At 44.2% G+C, this 20,563-nt stretch overlaps 1 protein-coding gene across 7 annotated transcripts in view; it reads left to right on the forward strand.

Annotated features, from left to right (window-relative positions):
• LARP1 (La ribonucleoprotein 1, translational regulator) overlaps positions 1-19,232 on the forward strand; it is a 58,748-nt gene extending 39,516 nt beyond the window's left edge. For 5 of the 7 annotated variants that reach the window (XM_066590452.1, XM_066590453.1, XM_066590457.1 and 2 more), the window contains 13 exons: positions 927-1,089; positions 3,183-3,327; positions 3,437-3,611; positions 5,635-5,807; positions 6,793-7,182; positions 10,486-10,609; positions 11,029-11,234; positions 12,954-13,060; positions 13,443-13,600; positions 13,695-13,839; positions 13,921-14,030; positions 14,108-14,235; positions 15,676-19,232. In XM_066590452.1, coding sequence (XP_066446549.1) covers positions 927-1,089; positions 3,183-3,327; positions 3,437-3,611; positions 5,635-5,807; positions 6,793-7,182; positions 10,486-10,609; positions 11,029-11,234; positions 12,954-13,060; positions 13,443-13,600; positions 13,695-13,839; positions 13,921-14,030; positions 14,108-14,235; positions 15,676-15,876 — 2,225 coding nt within the window. In that variant the 3' untranslated portion in view covers positions 15,877-19,232. The remainder of the gene's footprint in view (positions 1-926; positions 1,090-3,182; positions 3,328-3,436; positions 3,612-5,634; positions 5,808-6,792; positions 7,183-10,485; positions 10,610-11,028; positions 11,235-12,953; positions 13,061-13,442; positions 13,601-13,694; positions 13,840-13,920; positions 14,031-14,107; positions 14,236-15,675) is intronic. The other 2 variants (XM_066590454.1, XM_066590455.1) reach the window with 1 other exon arrangement.
• Positions 19,233-20,563: the final 1,331 nt, after the last annotated feature.

Consider the following 20,563-nt stretch of genomic DNA (forward strand, 5'->3'; position numbering starts at 1 on the left):
AGCAGGGATGGGAAGAATCTGTACTGCGCATGTCCTGCAGTACAAATGGTAAAGAAAGAAGATGGGTAAGCGTGGTTGCTGGCTGGGCACAAGGCCGTATTCTGCTGCGGGCTCCCGCATGGGGAATCTGACCCGTTTGTGTGCAGCTGGCCTTGAGTTAGTTGATGGTACCAATAAAAACTAGTTTGCCACACAAAAAATACAAGCCCTCATACGGCCGTGTCGATGGAAAAATTACAGTTATTGCTTTTGAAAAGTGGAGATGAAAATCGCCCCTTTCTCCCCCTAAATCGTCACGTTCTTATGGCCAAAATAGACCATTTCCTTAAGGGGTTAACAGGGTAGACCAACACCACACTATTATGAACACTGTCTAAAAGAAAACCTGTCCTTGCTCCCCGTAACAACCAATCACAGCGCAGCTTTCATTTCTTATATTGCTGAGGTAAAATGAAAGGTGCGCTGTGATTGGTTGCTAGGGGCAACAGAGATCTTTCAGACAGCTGTCATAGGAGTGTGGTGCGGCCTACTTTTCCGTGGACGCCAACCCTGTAGTTGTGCAAGTATCCATGTTTATTGTACCTCAAACCACCAGATTGATACCATTCCCTTGTCAATGAGGCGTGCCTCCTACACAGGCCCTGATTGGACTCTGCGTAGTGACATTGACAAGGCGAATGGTAATACCCGCCTGTCAGTGTATTGCAAAATTTCCAGGAGGAGTAACAGCGGAACCTTACAGTACAGGGGTGTGAGAAAAGCTGCTACAAAGTTGTCTAGAGAGTTTTAGTTTAATTTTGGCCTCATTTGGGTGCTTCCTCTGATGCCGGTGACTACAACCACATGCACCGCTCTACCATAGTAGTTTGGTACAGGGCAGCCATCTTGATTATCACCTCCTCATTTTTTCGTCTTTTCTCCCACAGCTCACTTTGACTATTCGTACGGGTACAGGAAGTTTGATGGTACCGACGGGCCCCGAGGTCCGAAATATTCCAGTAACATCACCTACTACTACGACAACATGAGCAGCTCGGAGCTGTACAGCGTGGACCAGGAGCTGCTGAAGGACTACATCAAGAGGCAGATGTAAGTGGGAATGGCGGGCACATGACAACGATTTGCCGCAGGTTTGGCGCTCGGAAAATCTGTAGCGTTTTCACAGATAAAATATGATTTCAAAATACACGATTCCTGATGCGCATTATCTGCGTATTTCTGCTTGGAACATCAGCAGCCGCTATTGTGGATTTCGTCTTCTCCACTTGCGTCTGTGGCAGAAATTCGCACGCTTTCTGCACCCAATCCACTGCTAGAAGCGATATGCTGCACATGTAAACGCCGCATCGCAGGTCCATTTCTGCATTGATTTCGTGCTCCTCTCCGCAACGCTGCTGCGGATGTAAATGCTGCGAATATTCTATGTGGAAAATCCGCCCCTTGTGAATTTTGGTCAAAGGCCGGCTTCAAACGAACGTAAGCGCATGTAAGCAATGTGTTTTTGCGCAGGCAGCGGCGTATCTTACTGTACTTTTTGCGCCTGCAAACGGACGTACTGATTTGAAATGGCTAATTAGTTCCAGATGTAAACTTTAGGATGGTAGCCTAATCTTCCTCCATAGACTGTGCTAGCTCCGTTATACAGCAGCATAGTCCAGTGTTGTGTAACTACCACTCCCACCATGTATTGTCAGGGCATAGGTTCCCAACCGCTAGAAAGCCGCAGGCTGCGCCATTCTCTGCTAGCTCACATAATACAACTGCACAGCCCAGTGCATTGATTTTCAACATGTGACTCCAGATGTTGATAACTGGACTCCCAGCGTGCCTGTCATGTAGTACATGCTGGGTGTAGTAGTTTCACTTCACCTTCCATCCCGATCCCTTTTTCAGATAGAAGCCAGTCTTGAGATCCGTGGTTATCCCGAGATATAAACTTATCCCCACAAATCAAGACACTTAACCCCTATCCTAAGTGGACATCGACTGTTTCTAACAGCTGACACCCGCAAAGCATCCCCTCCAATGAGCCGCGCGGCTCATCAGGGCTGTTGACTCTTAAATTCTGCTACCAATTCTAACAGCGGCATTTAAATCCCCTGACCGATGTTCGGGGGTCCCGTACGGCACCCCACGATAAGATCACAGGGAGACGTGCGAGTGTCATCGCAACTGGGGACCTTCTGAAAGGCCCCAGGGCTGTCATGGCAGAATGCCTATCAAGCCATCCCTGTGGGCTGGCCTGATAGACTGCCTGTCAGATTACAGTATGAGATAATGCTATAGCATTACATCATACGGCAGGAGCGATCAAAGCATTGCAAGTTGTGGTCCCCAGTGGGACTAAAAAAAAAAAATAAAATCAATAAATTTTACTTATTTTAAAAAGGCAATAAAAGTTTTATTAAAAACCTTTTGGCCATATTTATAATAAAATCTAATAAAAGAAAAATACATATTTGGTATTGCTGTTTCCGTAAGTCAGATCTATCAAAGTAATGCATTATTTACACCGCACAGTAAACGTCATCTGGAAAAAAAAAAGGTACAGAACGCCAGAAATGCTTATGCATTCCAAAATGGTACCAATGCAAACTACAGGATATCCCGCAAAAAAGTGAATCCACACACAACTACGTCAGCAGAAAAATAAAAAAATTATTGCGCTCAGAAGAATGGCGGCAGAAAATAATTGAAAAAAAGAAATATCTTTGAAAAGAAGTAGTAGTACAGCCAAAAAAAAAAAACCCACATGTTTGGTATCGCAGTAATCATACTGACCCATAGAATAAAGTTATCATATCATTTTTGTTGCAGTTTGTGCGCCGTAGAAACGCACCCAAAGATGGCGGAATTTCATTTTTTTCTTCCATATTTCACCACTTAAGTTTTTCAGTACATTGTATTGTACAGTAATATTACCATTGAAGAATACAAGTCGTCCCGCAAAAAACAAGCCCTCATACAGTTACGTCGATGGATAAATAAAGGAATTATGATTTTTTAAAAGGGGGAAGAAAAAAGCGAAAATAGGGGGGAAAACAAAAAACTTGGTCACTGAGGGGTTAAGGGATCTATTACTTATGTCGTGGGCAAATCACCAGATCCAAAAAAACTGAAGCAGCGTTGTACTTGTTGTATGTAGTTTGATGGAAACTAACCTTCAGTTGTCTTGTTTTCAGTGAATACTACTTCAGTGTGGACAATCTACAGCGAGACTTCTTCCTGCGCAGGAAGATGGATTCTGAGGGCTTCTTGCCCATTGGGTTAATAGCCAGCTTTCATCGGGTGCAGGCTCTCACCACTGACATTGGACTTATAGTTAAGGTGAGGCGGTTAATCCGCGTGGCACCTGGGCGTTTTCCTGGCCCCTGCCCTGTTTTACAGAAGGGCGGGGTGCAACGCTTGTTTTATTAACTGTTTTGTTTTGTTTTAGGCACTAAAAGATAGTAAAGTTGTAGAAATAATCGACGAGAAGATCAGGCGAAAAGAGGACCCCAATGCTTGGCCTCTGCCCGGACCTTCTCTTTCTGATGCTTCTCAGACGGACTTCACCCAGCTTATTAACTGCCCAGAGTTTGTACCAAGGCAGGGGTTCCAGAAGGAGACGGGTGAGTGCGTTTGTGGACTTGTTTGTTTGATCTAGCCTTGGTGCGAATAGCAGTCAATCAGAACTTGGCTTTCATTTCTTAAGCTGATCTGGAAAATGAAAGCAGCACTGTGATTGGTTGCTGTGGGCCCATGCATGAGACTCTTGATTTTCGAGCGGTGCATGTTCTTTTTTTGAGCGTTTAGCACTCCTCGTCAATGATGAGGAATGCTTAATGCCGGGGCAAAGTAAAGCGCCGTAAATTGCCTAATGTGTGAGCGAGGACTTAATACTTTGCTCCGTGCTTCTCAGGAAACAGGTTGAACTCTTAACCCTTTCCAATCCACTGTCTGACGTCTAAAGATATTCTGATTGAACGCTGTACAGCTTCCGATGTCTGAAGACGTCCGACAGGGTATTGTTACTGTAGATTACTGGCCACTCTGTTGGGGGCCTCTCCAGCATGTCACATACCGCAGTACTGGCTCTAGCCAGCAGATGGCGCCATTGTATAATAGCAGAAAGAGAGAGCTCCCCAGAAAACCCTAGATCCAAAATTGGTTTGCAAAAAGAGACATTTTATTAATGAGTTAATGATCTTAAAAGGGTTGTCTAGGATTAGAAAAGCATTCCGAAAACAGTGCCACGCCTGCCCGCAGCTTGTATGTGGTATTGCAGCTCGATCCCATTCCCAATTTGAGGTTCTTCCAAGTTTTAAAATTAGCCCATATCCACAGGATAGGGGATAAATGTTCGATTGGTGCGGGAGTAGCTATTGGGACCCCCACTGATCTGAGGACAGTCGTACTGTTTCTCAAATGGTAGTTGAGTATGCACACTGCCATTCCATCTGTGGGACTGCTGGAGACAGTGAAGCGCTCTACTTCTTCGCAGTCCCATAGAGACTAGTAGAGCAACAGCATGTGTATTCAGCCACCACTCCATACATACAAGAGGACAATATTTTATTTTACCCTTTTTTGTGTGTGCTATGTGTATTATGTAAAAGACCACACAAGAGTGGACTATTGTTTTATGCACACATACGCAGTGCACACACACGTGTCTCTCGGATTTGCAAAGTCCCATCCACTTTTATGGCCTGCTTTGGTCTGTATAATGGGTCAAAACTGGACATGCTGGGGGGGTTTTTTTGCCCACACAACTGAAAATCATGCAAAAAATGCACAGATATGAATTAGTAGAAATCAATGGGTTCCATTTACTGCGTATTATGCAGCATATTTATCTTAACCATGGCTTTTTCAGCAATTTTCTGGTAGAAAAAGTTACAAATTTTGGCGCATGACATATTTCCCATATGATGCTATCAGGGATAGATTTTTTTCTGTGCCATCTATCTATGCAAAAATGTAATAAATCCACTGGCCTGATAGTGGTCTTGCATCTTCCTTGTTAACTATGAGCTTTTTGTAACCACGCTCCTCACCCCAGGCATTGATAGTCTGTTGGCTGTCAGGAACTGCTTAAAAAAGTTTAAAGTTAGCCAGGAGAGGGCATGAGTACCATTGGACCAGTGGATTTATTACATTTGTACCAGTAGATGGCGCCAAACTATTGTGTAAGTCTGATAATAGCTGGTGTAGATCTCATTTTTTGGCACAGGGACACCCTAAGATGTTCTAAATTTTACCATAAAGACATGTACCTCTTAATAAAAGTTGGCGCATCTTACTCCAGTCCAATGAGCTTTTGATTGGTGTATGAAATGCCATTTTTCAGAAATTCCACCCTGAATGTCCCTCAAAACAGTTCAGCTGCTTGGACTGATTAAAGACATTGAACCAGCAGAAGATGCTTGGAGACGTGAAGTCAGCAACAAGGGGCAGAGTTCTGTATATAGTTTTGGATAAGAGTGAATTGTTAAGAGTCAGAGCAGAGTAGAGCCGGATATGTAAATTTCTTAGGTGTAAATGGTAAAATGTATGAAATTGAACTAAAATGCCTAATCCTCCATCTTGCCCATTCCACAGCAATGCTGTGGTACAGCCATCTTTGTATTAATGACCATATTGTGTTTCCAGAATCTGCACCTGGCTCTCCACGGACCTCCAGCCCTAATTTGGCTACTAAAACCGAGGAAGTGAGCAACCTAAAGACCATGCCAAAAGGGCTTTCTGCCAGTTTACCAGACCTGGACTCTGAGAGCTGGATAGAAGTGAAGAAGAGGCCACGGCCTTCTCCAGCCAAAACCAAGGTTAGGATTTCAGACTAAGCGTCTTACATACCAAAGTGTAACACTGCAACCTTTTTCTTGACCTGTAGATAAGTGCACTGACCTGTGTTCGTTTTACCTTGATGCCCTGTCGGTACAGTCTCCTTACGGCCAGGCAGTTAGGGCTTGTTAGGCGTGGAGGTGACTAGTTGTGGCGGCAAGGGCATATGTGTTCACACATAGTGGATGATCCGTGACAAAATCCTGGAAGATTAATTTCAATTTTGTGGCATTTGTAAGAGTTAGAGAGTAAAACCCAATTGTAAAGTTGAATAGTAGAAGGTGAGAAGCAGAAATCCACTTTCCGCTACTTTGACTAAAGTAAGTGTATTCAAAATGGCCGCCTCCTGCTATGATGGGCACGGAGATTCACGTTGAGTCCTTGGAATGTATACAGGTCCAACGACTGCTCCATGCATGTATTGTAGCAGAAGTGGCCACTTCAGGTACGCTTTCTTTACTTCAGTCGTAGCAGCGGTCGCGGAATGCAGATTTCTCATATACTCTTCAACTTTGGGATTAGGTCTTATTTTCTTACAGGGGCAACAACAAAAATATTGAAATCCATGTTCCAGGGCTGTATGCCAGACAATCACGTAGCACATCCATGCCTTCTAAAAAAAAATGCTGGCTGTTAAGGGAGGGCCATCAATTCTACCCCCCGTAAGGACAAACCATCGATATGTTATGATGTTGGAGGGCGCTTGACGAGCAGCGTGGCCTCTTCGTGGTCTACAGTGTCCTGGTTGGTTATCGCAGGACAAAAAAAGCCTGCTCCCTTCTAATTTCATTCATGCATCCATATTTTGTCTATTTTTATCCCTTTTTACAGCAATGTTTTGTGATTGAGATGAATGTAGTAAATCCTGCTGAAAGTTTAGATGAGGGACTCGATGTTCTTTCCGTAACCGTCTGTTCTTTCCAACTGCTGATACTTGGTAGTAATGCTTCTTTTGATTTCACCTAGAAGCCAGATGACTCGAAACAACCCGTAGCACAGACGTCACCCACCGCAGTGACACCCTCAAAACCTCCCAAAGAGCAGGATGAGCCTGAAGAGCTGGACTTCATGTTCGACGAGGAGATGGAGCAGATAGACGGCAGGAAGAACACCTTCACCGACTGGTCGGATGAGGACTCGGATTATGAGATCGATGACCGGGATGTAAACAAAATCCTTATTGTCACTCAAACCCCACCTTCACTGCGCAAGCATCCTGGCGGAGATCGGACCGGCAACCACACGTCTCGGGCGAAGATGAGTTCAGAATGGGCCAAAGTAATCAATGATGGTCTGTACTACTACGAGCAGGACCTGTGGACGGAGCAGTTTGAACCAGAGTATTCACAGATCAAGGTAAGCAAAAGGGGGTGTTGCCCAAATTCCAGGTCCCTACCAGACTCCTCAAGGAGGTCACTGAAGGCCCTTTGAGGACTCTTGTAGTTTAGAAGTTCTGGTAGGCCCCTTGTACACAACTGTTCACTTAGCAGTTACCAATCATGTTGTAGATCATGTTTAGAAGAGCATTACTTAAAGGGGTTGAACCACGATTGCAGGTTATCCCTTATCTTATAAACAGGGAATAACTAGCTGATAAGTTGGCATCTTAGGTGGGGAGTCTCAGCAGTATCTCAAGAACAGGGGACCCCTGTGCCCTCCTGCCAGTCACTTCTTTCCCGGCAGTGATAGAATGAATTGAGCACTGGCTGAATGTGCATATTCAGTGCGCATTCATTTCTGTAGGGCTTATCGAAATACCAGAGTGCTCACCGTTTGGCTATCTCCAAAGTTCCATTGAAAGCTCCATTCAGTCTCCTCTTTCCTATGGGGGATGGAGGACCTGGGATGCCCATTCTTAAGATCAGCAGGGGTCTCTGCAACGAGACCCCCCCCCAACAATAAGCAAGTTATGGGGGATGGAGGACCTGGGATGCCCATTCTTAAGATCAGCAGGGCTCTCTGCAACGAGACCCCCCCCCCCCCCCCCCCCCCCCAACAATAAGCAAGTTATTCCTTATCCTATGGACAGGAGGGGGTAACTTGTAATCTTGGTACAACACCTTTTAAGTAGCAATCGCCTAAACACTACCTCTGGGGGCAAGCATTCCGAGAAAATGATTAAGAGCTTTCCCGAAAAACTATGGGTAATCTGATATTCCCAAGAGCTATCAGCAGAATACAGGCTACTTTCTTCTTAATGCAGGCTGCTGTTGTAAAACTGCTAATGCTGTTAAGGAAAAAAATTTTTCGGAATGTCCGATTTCTTATGGTTTTTAGATCACTTTTAATATAAAAATGGTTTAGAAGCAATTTCTGGTCTTTCAGTAAGTGGCTCCAGGGAAGTGTTTCACTTTTAAAGGGGTTTTTTGGACTTAAAACAACCCTTGGGTTTTGTGTCCCAGGACCAGAAGATGGAGTATATTACCTGCTACTGTCGTCCTCTGCTGATTTATTTCCCCCCTCCAATCTGCTGGTTCGGGATCCTGTTTTCAACTGTTAAGGATGGCAGCTGCGATTTTTAAGCTACCTAATACATACTGTGCACTGCTCTCTGATTGGCCAGCACCAACCACGTGAACACTGATGGCCAATCAGACAGCAGGTATAGTGCATTGGTAGTCTAACACTACCAGTCCACTGAGGGGATTAGTCAGTCTGAAGATATCCGCTAAAAATGTGAGTCTGAAGCAGTGGGATGGGAGGGACATTGGCATAGAAGACCAACAGCAGGTAGTATAACTGCTTCAATCAGTCCCGGAACAAGATTTGGTACTAAAACCTGAAGGTCACCTTTTTTTAAAAAAATTTAAAAATCCAGGCTGAAAATTGTGTAAAATAAAAATTTAAAAAATGGACGTATCTGTTGCTGTGGCTCCCTGCCCAGTGTTGGATCCCTGGTGCCCGCCGCTCGAAACCCAGAAGAACCTGGCTGGCGATCAGATGCCATTCATTTTACGTGTGACGGCTCAGCCGAGCTTTAGTGGTGATTCCTCCACGGACGCTGAAGCCTGTGATCGCTCATATGTACAACGAACTGCACATGACTTCCATCGGCCGGCACTGGGGCTCCGGCGCAGGATAGTAAGCTGCCCAGTAGATCTGTTTTCTTTACACCATTCTGAGCGGGGGGGGGGGCTTTTTTTTTTTTTTTTTTTCTCTCCCGAACTTTAGAAAACCCCTTTAAAGTAAATGGTCATTATACCCCGGTTCTCTTGATGGCGTTTATGGTATATATTCCCCCCCTGCCTGACACATGGTCTAGCATAGGCATGTACCCTGTGGTGTACTGACTGTGTGATGTGTTAGTCACATGCCCTCACAGCACTTTCCAACTCTCACCTTGCATTGTGGGATAGTATAGCCCTGTGACTTGTCAATGGGCACATTCTAGTGGTGGGCATGATTGGGGGTGGGGGGGGAGGCACACGGTACGTTGCCCCTTTATGAAGCTTCTCTAGAACAGATCAGCAATTCATTTCAGTTAACGTTAAAATTTGGCCTCACTTCAGTGAGCGTCCTCTTGTACTTCTCGTAGAGGTGGTGGTCTTCTCTCCAGAGCCTGTGCATCTTAAAGGTACTGCTAGATGGTCTTCACTTCTTAGGGATTACTTGGTTTGTTGCTCCGACTGCTGTAATTCCTCATTTTCGATTTTTGATATTTAGTTTTGCTTTCTTATACGTGTCTTTAATTAACCCCTTTTGATGATGGCTGCATTTGTAGGAGTTATTAAGCAAGGATCACCCAACTCTGTATCCCCCTGAACACCATTAGGAGGCGATATCTGTTCTGTAAAGGTCCTGTAAGCTCTATGGTTCCTTTTACACAGAACGATGTAAAAGTCACCCCCAACGATTATCTCTCCTGTGATTTTACGCAGAAGCAATAATCGCTCAGTGGATGGAGGTGGAGCATGTCGGAGATCGCTTCTGCCCGCCCAACTTCATTAAGCGTAATTGGGCAGTAATTCACAGACTAATGACGGTCTGTCTGTTTTACACAACGCGATCATAGTTTTTATTTATTTTTTTTATACCTGCATAAACTGAATAGCAAACAAATTATCATTCATCGTTCGGTCGCTGGGAGTGAACTGTTCCATGTAAAGGGGACCCAAAAAGTTGTTGGGGTTATCGTGGTGTTAAGTCGTCCCTATCACCTCACTGGTTCCTGTACTAGAGAACATGTTAATTACCAAGTACTTAGATGGAGGTGAATATACCAATCAGAAATCTAGATGAACATGACTGTTAAAGGGGTTGTACCAAGTTTTAAACGTATCCCCTATCTATAGGACAGGTGATAAGTGTCTGATCGGTGGGGATTTGACCGCTGGGGCCGCCACTGATCACAAGAATTGGCGTCCATCATGTCCCCCTTTATGTGTGCCTATAGCAGAGCGCCGTACTCTGCGAGTAGTAGCACACGTGCTCCGACGCCGCTCCATTCATAATGGTCAAAGGACCCCATTCTTGTAATCGGTGAATGTCCCAGCGGTCAGACCACCACTGATCAGACACCTTTATCCTCTATCCTGTGAACAGGACAGAAGCTTAAACTTGGCACAACTCCTTTAAGGGTTACATGACATGTGGCGATCTCCGGTGTAGTACAACCAGTTCAGTGCTATTAATATCAATCTGCATCCTTTCTCATTGCAGCAAGAAGTGGAGAACTTTAAGAAGGTGAACATGATCACTCGGGAGCAGTTTGACACTTTAACCCCAGAACCGCCTGTCGATCCAAATCAGGAAGTTCCACCCGGACCTCCAAGATTTCAGCAAGGTAATCATTTAGCATCACGTACATTTCTGGAATGGTAATGACTTTAATTGATGGACCTTTACTCCCATGACATGCTCCTATTAAACGTTTTGAGAAACTACTGCTATATGCTAATTTTTGTCCCCCTGCTTGTGGATCCTCCTCTCCATTAACAAATGCATTGCGTGCAGCTCTCTGCTCTCTCCACTAGAGGGCTGATCTCGTATAACAATTAATAGACGCACATTATTTTGATGGGCGTTCTGCTGTATGCTCCAGTTGTCCTGCAGTACTGGAAATGGCCAGCAGGGTCTGTTTTGTGAGATCCAAAAAGCATTGCAAGAGATGTTTGGGGGGGCGTTACCGTTTTTATAGGTAGAGAAATGTAACTTTGTGTATCCTGGAGTTTAACACTTTCTGCTATTGTTACTAATTTGCAGTTCCCACTGATGCCTTGGCAAACAAGCTGTTTGGTGCTCCTGAACCCTCCACAATTGCCCGTTCCCTACCGACCACAGTCCCTGAATCTCCAAATTACCGCAATGCTCGGACGCCCCGCACCCCACGGACGCCCCGGTTGAAAGATCCCACGCTTACTCCTCGGTTTTACCCTGTAGTGAAAGAGGGAAGAACGATTGATGCAAAGGTGAGGAATTGTCTTGATGATTTCAGATGCAGATAGAAGTTGGTATGGTTACTTTTCCTGGTTTAGGGTGTTTTCACACATTGTTAAATTTTGTTGCGGATCTGCAGTAGATTTCACTCTTTCAATTGTATTTAAATTGGAATGGTGAAATATGCTGCAGATCTGCACCAAAATCTGCAGCAAATCAGCGACGTGTGAAAGCGCCCTGACCGAAAGGTCGCATGAGCAAGAAACTTGTACGACTTGGTGTGATTTGGATCTTAGAAAAAATGGCCAAACTGCACACAGCTTACAGGTAACTTGCTGTCTGATACAAAGTAACGTATGACTTAGTCCGGTGACTAAAAATTCAAGAGTTTTGGATTTTTTGTGACTGTCATGTCACAGTAGGTTACAGATAACACAACCCTATGAACAGTAATTAGACGCATGCTGTAGTGTGACACTGCAATCTTCCTGTGCGCGGCCAGAGTGGCTGTGCAAGCCCTAGAGTAATGGCCAGATATAGTCCAATCTTTGACTTGGGGTCATGTCACATTGATAGGACCTTTAGGCTAGGGTTACATGGTGACTTTGCCTTCCGCAGTGTAGCCCTGTGATTTCACAATCTGGTAGAACTCAATGCGGTTGCCTTGCAAGTTGCTGCCGCCGCCATGACCTGCAGCTCACAGAATCCAGCAGGGTTGGATTTCTTTCGATATGTACAGCGGGTCACAGCAACTAGCCTGCATTGGTTTCTGTATGATTAGGAGATTGCAGGGCTTCACTGTCATCTTTGGCCCGGCTCACACAGCAGTAAACGTAAAACACTGCAGGGGCCCAGCAGCATTTTAACAGCTATGGAGCCGGCCGTGACCCTGTATACTGCTGCGTATGGTGGCGAAATTCCCGCAATGGTGTATATACATACTGCCCATACTCAATTATATGTCTATGGGCACGCATATATATATATATGTATGTATGTGTATGTGTGTGTATATATATATATATATATATATATATGTATGTATGTATGTATGTATGTATGTACACATATATATATATATATATATATATATATATATACACATATATATATATATATATATATATATATATATATATATATATATATACACATATATATATATATATATATATATATATATACACACATGTCCATAGAGAACAATGGGCTCTATCTTGCATATATACACGACAAAATAGAACATGCTACACTTTTATATTTTTTACGCTCACGTATTAAGCAATTCCGAGACGCTAATGCAATCGGAACTTTATGAGGTAATGTAATGCTGTGTACAGAGCCCGCGTAATACGCGGTAAACCTATGAGCCCGGCTTTGGCTGCGTCATGGCCAGAGTCCCCTTGTACATCAATGGAGCAAACTTTTTAGGATTACAAAGTTGCCTTTATGCCTCATTAGGTCCTGCGGTCTTTGAGCTTCCCCCCTCTTACGCTCCACCCTATCTAGTTTACTTGATGTCCTGGAGCTGCACACTGAACAACTGAGACCCCAAGGATTACTAGAATGTGGTGGTACTGTACGGGGGGAATACCAAAGAGATCTTCATTCCTTCATCATGGTGATCACTGTGGCGCCAAAGGGTCAAGTGACGGCATAGTCTAGCAACAGCAGCATATACTGAGACAGGAAAATGGCAGTATGACGGGATTGCCCATTATTTAACATCCTGAAACACTTTCAATTTTCAGACGCCAAGAAAAAGAAAAACGCGTCACAGCTCTAACCCACCCATGGAATGCCACGTTGGGTGGGTAATGGATTCAAGGGAACATCGACCACGAACTGCCTCCGTGAGGTAAGTTGGGAGCTTATAGTAGAATCTAGTAAGAATTTTGGATGCCTGCTATGTTGGTTTCGGTATGTACCCATGTGACTCTTCCAGATGCACAGGGACGTATTTTCGGGCCCTTGTGTAATTCCACAAACGGGCCCTTTATAACCTGTAAACCTATTCACACGAAGTATTGTTTTCATGGCATATTAGTGAATGGGCCGTGTTCTTGCTTACCGATGGGTGTCTATGTGCTGCTGTTGAATGAGATTTGCGCCCACGTTCTTTAGGTGCAACTTGCATTATGGCCAGGTGTATCTGGCCTAGCTCATAGGAGATGAATGTATAGAATGTATAGATATCCTAAGTGGCTGCCCTTTAAGAAATACATCCATTTTTCCTGCAGCTCCAACACCAGTCCCTCTGAAGGTGCTCCAGCATTGAGCAACTACGGATGTACACCTCAGTCTCTGCCAAAGTTCCAACATCCATCTCATGAGCTGCTGAAAGAGAATGGATTCACACAACATGTTTACCACAAGTACCGCCGACGTTGCCTTAATGGTAAGGAGACAAGGCTTCGTGACCATGAAGACTGCTGATCACCCTTTACCCTCACGCTGGGAATTTTACTTATTTTCTTTGTTTTCCTTCCCAGAGAGGAAACGGCTAGGCATTGGCCAGTCCCAAGAGATGAACACCCTCTTCCGTTTCTGGTCTTTCTTCCTTCGCGATCACTTCAACAAGAAGATGTATGAAGAATTCCGGCAGCTTGCGGTTGAGGATGGAAAGGAAGGCTACAGGTCGGTGACAGTTTCTTGGGTTTATTTGTGAATATGTTGGCTGTTCGCTTTTCCAAGCCTAACGTTTGCCTTTGTCTTCAGGTATGGCTTGGAGTGCCTTTTCCGATATTACAGTTATGGCCTCGAGAAAAAGTTCAGAGTGGACATATTCCGGGATTTCCAGGAAGAAACCCGGAGGGATTATGAGACAGGTGAGGATTGGGACCTCTTGATGTATACTTATACATTCGTCTTTGCATTAAGGTAATCGTTTGTTCTTTCTTCAAAGGTCAACTGTACGGACTTGAGAAATTTTGGGCCTTTTTGAAATATTCCAAAGCCAAAAACTTGGATATCGATCCAAAGTTGCAGGAATACCTGAGTAAATTCCGCCGGCTAGAGGATTTCCGAGTGGATGTAAGTAACGCTGGACACGTGTGGTGGCCCTGAAGGTGTTAAATATTGGAATATGCTTGTTAGGAAGCGACTGTAAATGTTTTCTCATGCAGAGCTGTAATAAATGAAAATGGCTTTCAGCTATAATGTATCATGGCCTACATTATAGAATGGGTTGATGCGCTTTAAAAGGGTTATCCAGGACCTACATTGATGACCTGTCCTTAGGATTTGTTATCAATATAACAGTGATGGAAGTCCGACAGCCTCGCCAATCAGGTGTTCAAGTGATCACTGCAATCGGGCAAATGCTGCGGCAGACACAGCACCATGCAAGGTCTGGCATTGCTGTCGCATTTACTTCTATCTGCTGTCAGGTGATGTGACTGATGAACATAATGTCACTGGCAGTTGGTTTGGGTGCCAGGAGGCGAACCCCTACCAATTTTATATTGATTATCAATTTTTAGGACAGGTTGCTAATCTTGGGTTGTCAAGGATATCCCCTATGCTGTTGATAGGCTCAAGTTAGAGCCTATCAACAGGATAGGGGATATCTTGCTGACTGGTGTGGGTATGCCAATTCCAAAAACGGGGGTCCTGAGCATCCAGGAATGAATGGAGAGGCTGTCACACTTGTGCACTCTCCACTCCATTGATCAGCGGAGATACCGAGCGCTTCAGTTTTACGATTACCAGAACACCCATTGATTTGCTGGAATGAATGAGTGACAGTGCACATGCGTGAGCACAGAGCTGCATCACAATTGACACTTTTACACCCATAGGGTAGGTGATAAGAGTCTGATCTGTGGGGGTCTCGCCACTGAGACTCCCACTGATGCCTAGAACAGGGGTCTCGTCGCCCTCTCCTCCTCACTGTGGACTCATCGCACCCTCTCATAGTAAAGAGGAGATTGAAAAGTGCTTGTACTCAGCTATTTCCATTAGCCCCAGGGACCGGCGCCCCACATGTGCAACTGCTTCTCCATATAATCTCCACATCACTGTCTGGGTGCAGTGAGCCCATAGTGAGGAGAAGAGGGGATCACCGCATCCCTGCTCTGGGTATCTGTGGGGCTTACAGTTGATTGTTGTACAACCCCTTTAATTCCTGGTTGCAACGAAGCCCTTTTTGAGTCCAGGAAAAGCCTTCAATTGTGTAATTTAAAAAAAGGTCCTAATGTAATGATGGCTGAGGTTGTGTAGGCATGTACAATATTAGACAAGGGTGGGTGTTTGTTTCTAAAACAGCACCACACTTGTCTATAGGCTGTGTGTGGTATTGCAGCCCAGGCTACTTCAGGTGAATGGCGCACAGCCGATATAGCAGACGCCACCCATGAATAAGAATGGCGCTGTTTCTGGAAGACGGCAGCCATGTTTTTCTAATCTAACACAGCTGTATTAAACCTCATCGGAATTTTTGTTTAATGGGATTTTCACCCTTCCTTTTTCCAGCCACCGATGGGAGAAGATGCAGGCTCTAGGAGGCGCCCCTCTCTGTCCGCAGGTGAAGGTAGGAGAAGATACCCCTCTCAGTCTTCCAGCAAAGGATCAGGTCACCAGTCATCCAGTAACACAACAAAGGAGGACGCCAAAGGCCAAAGCCAACCCTCATCTGCCGCCTTTGATTCCGAAAGATCAGGAGGAGGAAATTAGAAGGCTCCGAAAAAAAAGAGCGCTGGTTTTATGGGGGTGAACATATGGGAGATTTCCTGGCGGTGGGGAGGAATGTATGGTTCACAGAGTGGGATTTCCCTCCACTTCCTATCGGAAATGATTATACCGTAATCAGAGACTCCACGTTCTGGAGAAAACTGACTGATCCCATGGCTTTCCTGCAAGGGTGGCGGATGCTTATCCCAAACGAAAGAAGAAAATTTTAGTTTGCTTAGGGATATAAAAATTTTAGTTTTTTTTTTTTGTTGTTTTTTTTTCTTCCCCTTTAGCAGGAAACTGGAGGGAGGGGCTCGTACGGGGAGGGAGAGAATTTTTTATTTTAATCTTTTTTTTTTTCCTTTAAATTATTGAAATGCTGCCCTCCCTGTGAGCAGGGGCTGCCTGGGTGGCAAAACAATTGCAGGCATCATCTCTGCTCCTGATTTGCTGAATGGACTACCAGAATTTTGCTGTTACTGGCTTTGAAAGGACAAGATGTCATCACATACATAGCTAGTTAAAAAAACAAACAAAAAAAACAATTTGCTTTGAAGCCCTTTTGGGGTCTATCTGCTGTCATCTTGTGGCTCTGAGAAGGATTCCTCTTCCAGTTGCAACGTGGAGGACCTAACAGTTGTCCACCAGGTGGCGGTGTATTTCTAGGCTTCACTTGCTCCTACAGCGGAATTGTTAAAACAACACCTTCACACAAGCACGTTGCTTTCACGACTGCCCTGCTTTTTTTTTTTCCTTTTTCTTTTTAAAGATATATATATATTTTTATTTGTTTTTTTTTTTTTGTTTTATTGTTACTTCAGACTATGAAAGAGAAAACTACAGAAAAATTTTTAATAGGAAGTGGCTGCGTAAGAAAAAAAAAATGGGAAAAAAAACTAGAAAAAAAAAACTTTAAAACAAACAAAAATCACAAAAAACTGCCTTCACTTTCCCTTTACAATTATTCTAAGCGATGATTAAACAGAGTACAAAAAGTTGCCTTATTGTAACCTTGAAACTTGCAGAGAGCTGCCATTTTACACAAGGATCGGCAGCAGCCAATCAGAAGCAAAGACTGCAGAGTGGTGACGGCGTGTGGCAACGATTTCAACCCCCTTTCATCACTGCCACCTGTTTTTTAGATTTTTTTTGACCATTGCTGTACCCAATCGGGTATTTACAGGACTGTTTGTCACTCGATGCAGAAAATAACTGTAACCCCCCCCTCCTTCCTTCATCCCCACCCTCCCCCATCCTGGCAAGTATTGAATTGAGGTGTTGGGGTGTGTACACGTGCGTATATATATCTTTTTATATAAGCATGTATACACACGTATATAGACGTATACACACAGGGTTGGTTGTTGTGAATCTGCTGTGTCATTTAGGCATATAAATCTACCAAATGTTGGGAAAAGTCCAGGTCCTCCATGTCCACCATGATTTTGAGTTCTCTACAGGCTGAAGATAACAAGAACATCCTTCATTTTTTGACTGAGTTAACCACATCACTGCCACGTTACCATCTTGGCTTTTGAAGCTGGTATATCTGGTAGGGGGGGAAAAAAAAAACCTCCCAACTCATGGCCGCCTCTGATGGGAGAGCAGTCTGAACAAGGTGCAGAATCCTTTGTACATTTTACGTAAACTTTTTGGCTTCGGCATAAACTGCCAATTCCATACAATGTGAACTGACATTTCATATAATTGGTTAGGCGGGTCAAGGCAGGCGATTTAGGGCAACCTTCAGAAGCGTGTTCGTGACGCTACAAGACAAACACAATGTTGCAATCCTCAAGTTACTGTATCCTCCTGTGGCTTTCACGCACATATGGTCCTCTAGCCTGTGCATTGATCAATTATATTTTTACAAGAGTCTCAGATTTCAACAAAAAACTTAGTGTCCCCCGGGGGTAGCTGTTTTGTGGGCCGGACCATGGTATTTTTGTGTTCATTGCAAATAGATTATGGTTTTGGCCACCATGCAGAATTGCTTCCCTGCTTCTTTTCCGATTCAGCTGCTGCTGCTGCTGACTCACAAATCGAGAGGTCGTCATTTCCTCTTTTTTTTTTTGAAATTTTATACCCCTGTTCCCCTCAACTATTGGTTCTCGCTGCATGATGTCATTTCTTCTGCAATAGGGTTTTATTGCATTCAAATAAATATAGGGCTGGATCCTTAAGGAAATATTTTATTGCTGGCGACTTAAGGGAAGCGAACGGTTCCCTTCGTATTGCCTGAAGCTAAAAATCAAAATTGCGATCACCATCGCTGGTGTCTGGCTGCCAGCGGTTCCCTACTTTTTTTCTTCTTTTTTAGTAGAGTGGTCTTTTGTGGAGTATGGGTGAGGGGCAGGAATGAGTGTCTATAGAACCCTCAAAATCCCCTTGAAGACATCTTGATGGTGCTTTAAGACAACCTCTTGGTACCCCCTCCTCCTTTTTACACTTTTATGCAGCGGAAAGGGTAAACTGTAACCCGAAATTAGTCTTTTTCCAGGGTGGGCGGAGGTGAGGGGGGAGGATGGTTGTGCTAAGAAAACCTATATCTTCTATTATGTATAGATATATTATATATAGATATCGGTCATGACTACAAACCCCCTTCTTGGCCTCCATTTTTATAGACTTGACTACATGTCCAAGTTTTGGTTTAATTTGCTCCTCTTTTGAATTTTTTGGTTTTCGAGGAAGTGAAAAAAAAGGCCATTTCCAAATCCGTTGCACCTTATACAAGATATTTCATTACTTTAGTACTGGACGTTCTTTTACCGGTACCAAGCTACCTAGTTGCCAGCACAGGGAATCTCTTCATACCATTCATTTCATGCTACCCGGTGTGTAATTGGTATTCCAGTGGCATTTAGGCCCTGGTATGGGAGTGCACACTATTGTGTTCTAGGCTTCACAACTGTTCTAGATTCTTAAGACATCAGACTTCCAGAAACTCTTAATTAATCAGGTTCTGGCATGGTCATCATTACCAATTGTTCCCCATGCAATCATATGCCAACCTCCAAAATTCCACACACACGCAAAGATTTGACTTAAAACTCCATGCAAGCTGCTTTCCCTCAACATGGAATGCTACAAGTACATAATCTTGCCCGTTATACTTCAGTAAATCATTAAAGAACAGACAAATTTAAAGCAAAAACACACAAAAAAATTATAAAAAAAAAATAAAATGTAAAATACTTGAATGACGCTTGTATTATAACATTAATATTATTCAGAGTATCCATTCTTATTGCGTTATGATTTGCTTATAGCTGTGCTTTAGTCATGGTAATTTGTGGTAATTCTACTTTTTCCTTTTTAATACAAAAAAAAATGTATAAAAATAAAAACCTTTAAAAGACCAAATTATGTGTTATGATTTATTTAGTTAATTTACTCTCTTGGGATTTCATCATCCTACCGAGATGGGCTGTGACATAATGTAGCGCCAAGGTACACGACTGTGGGGAATGGGTGCTGGTATAGAACTTGGTTTGACATCCTACTGCGGGGGAATTTTGTGGTGTGCACCTTTATGGCAAGCCACATGAGTTTAATGGGGGTTTTCTGGGACTGCACTTGCATAAAAACTTTTAATAACTTTTAGCCATCACTATGGCCTGGGGTATGGGAGAGCTGCTTACCACTTCGAGCAGGGGTCCACAACTCTAGTGCTCATGGGGCCCCAATGGGTCATGTTTTCAGGATTTCCTCAGTGTTGCACAGGTGATGTAATTATTGTCGGTGCCTCAGACATTGCCACAGGTGTTCTTACTATAAGATATCCTGAAAACATGACCTGTTGTGTTGCCTTGAAGACTGGAGTTGTGCACCCCTGACTAAGGCCTCATGTCCACGGGTGGGTTGGGTTCCGTGTGCGGGAGCCCAGCCGTGGGATCCCACCCTGCCTGCGACGTGAGGCTATCACTTGCCAGTTCGGATGCGTGCAGGTCGTCTCTACTGTGCATGTGGGCGGGCCCACCGGCCGACATGCCTCTGCACATGCGCAGTGGAGATTTTCTTTAAATCTGCTTTCCTGCGGCACCCACGGCACACCTGGAGCGACAGTTCTGGGTGTGCCGCAGATCGGACTGCTTCCATCGACTTCAATGGAAGAGGTCCCTGCGGGATCCGTGGCAAAATGGAGCATGCTGTGATTTGTTTACCAGACTGGAAGGTACGAAAAACAAACCCGTGTGCTTCAATTAAGTTGCGGGGGCCCATGATTGTCTATGGGCATCCGGGTGCCCCACACGGATCTCGGAATTCAAACCCGCCCATGGACATGAGCTCTTAGTGTGGCTTTCACCTCCCTAAATTGCCAGCGGCTGAATGCTTCCAGCTGTTTTTGTTTCCCTTTGTGTGACTGTTTGGTATGTCGTCTTGTCTTGGTTTCCCCACTCCCCAGTGTGTGTTCCTCAATGTTCTTTCTCTTTTGGAGTCTCTTCCCCACTTTAATTTTCCTTGCTCATCAAGGGTACTGTAAAAATCTACTTGTACAATTCTGGAGGTCTCAACGAACAAAGTTTTATATTCTCTTCATAGATTCAGTTGATTTTCTCCAGGAAGCTCCTTTTCAGCTTAAGCATCTCCCAGCTTGCAAGAATTCATATTATACTGTGTGGCACCATAGGGCTATCGAAGCGTCAAAGGCTGAGGGGGTCACTGTAGCCATTCATAAAAACCTGCC

This window comes from Eleutherodactylus coqui, chromosome 2, assembly GCF_035609145.1.
Source record: "Eleutherodactylus coqui strain aEleCoq1 chromosome 2, aEleCoq1.hap1, whole genome shotgun sequence".
Taxonomy (NCBI): domain Eukaryota; kingdom Metazoa; phylum Chordata; class Amphibia; order Anura; family Eleutherodactylidae; genus Eleutherodactylus; species Eleutherodactylus coqui.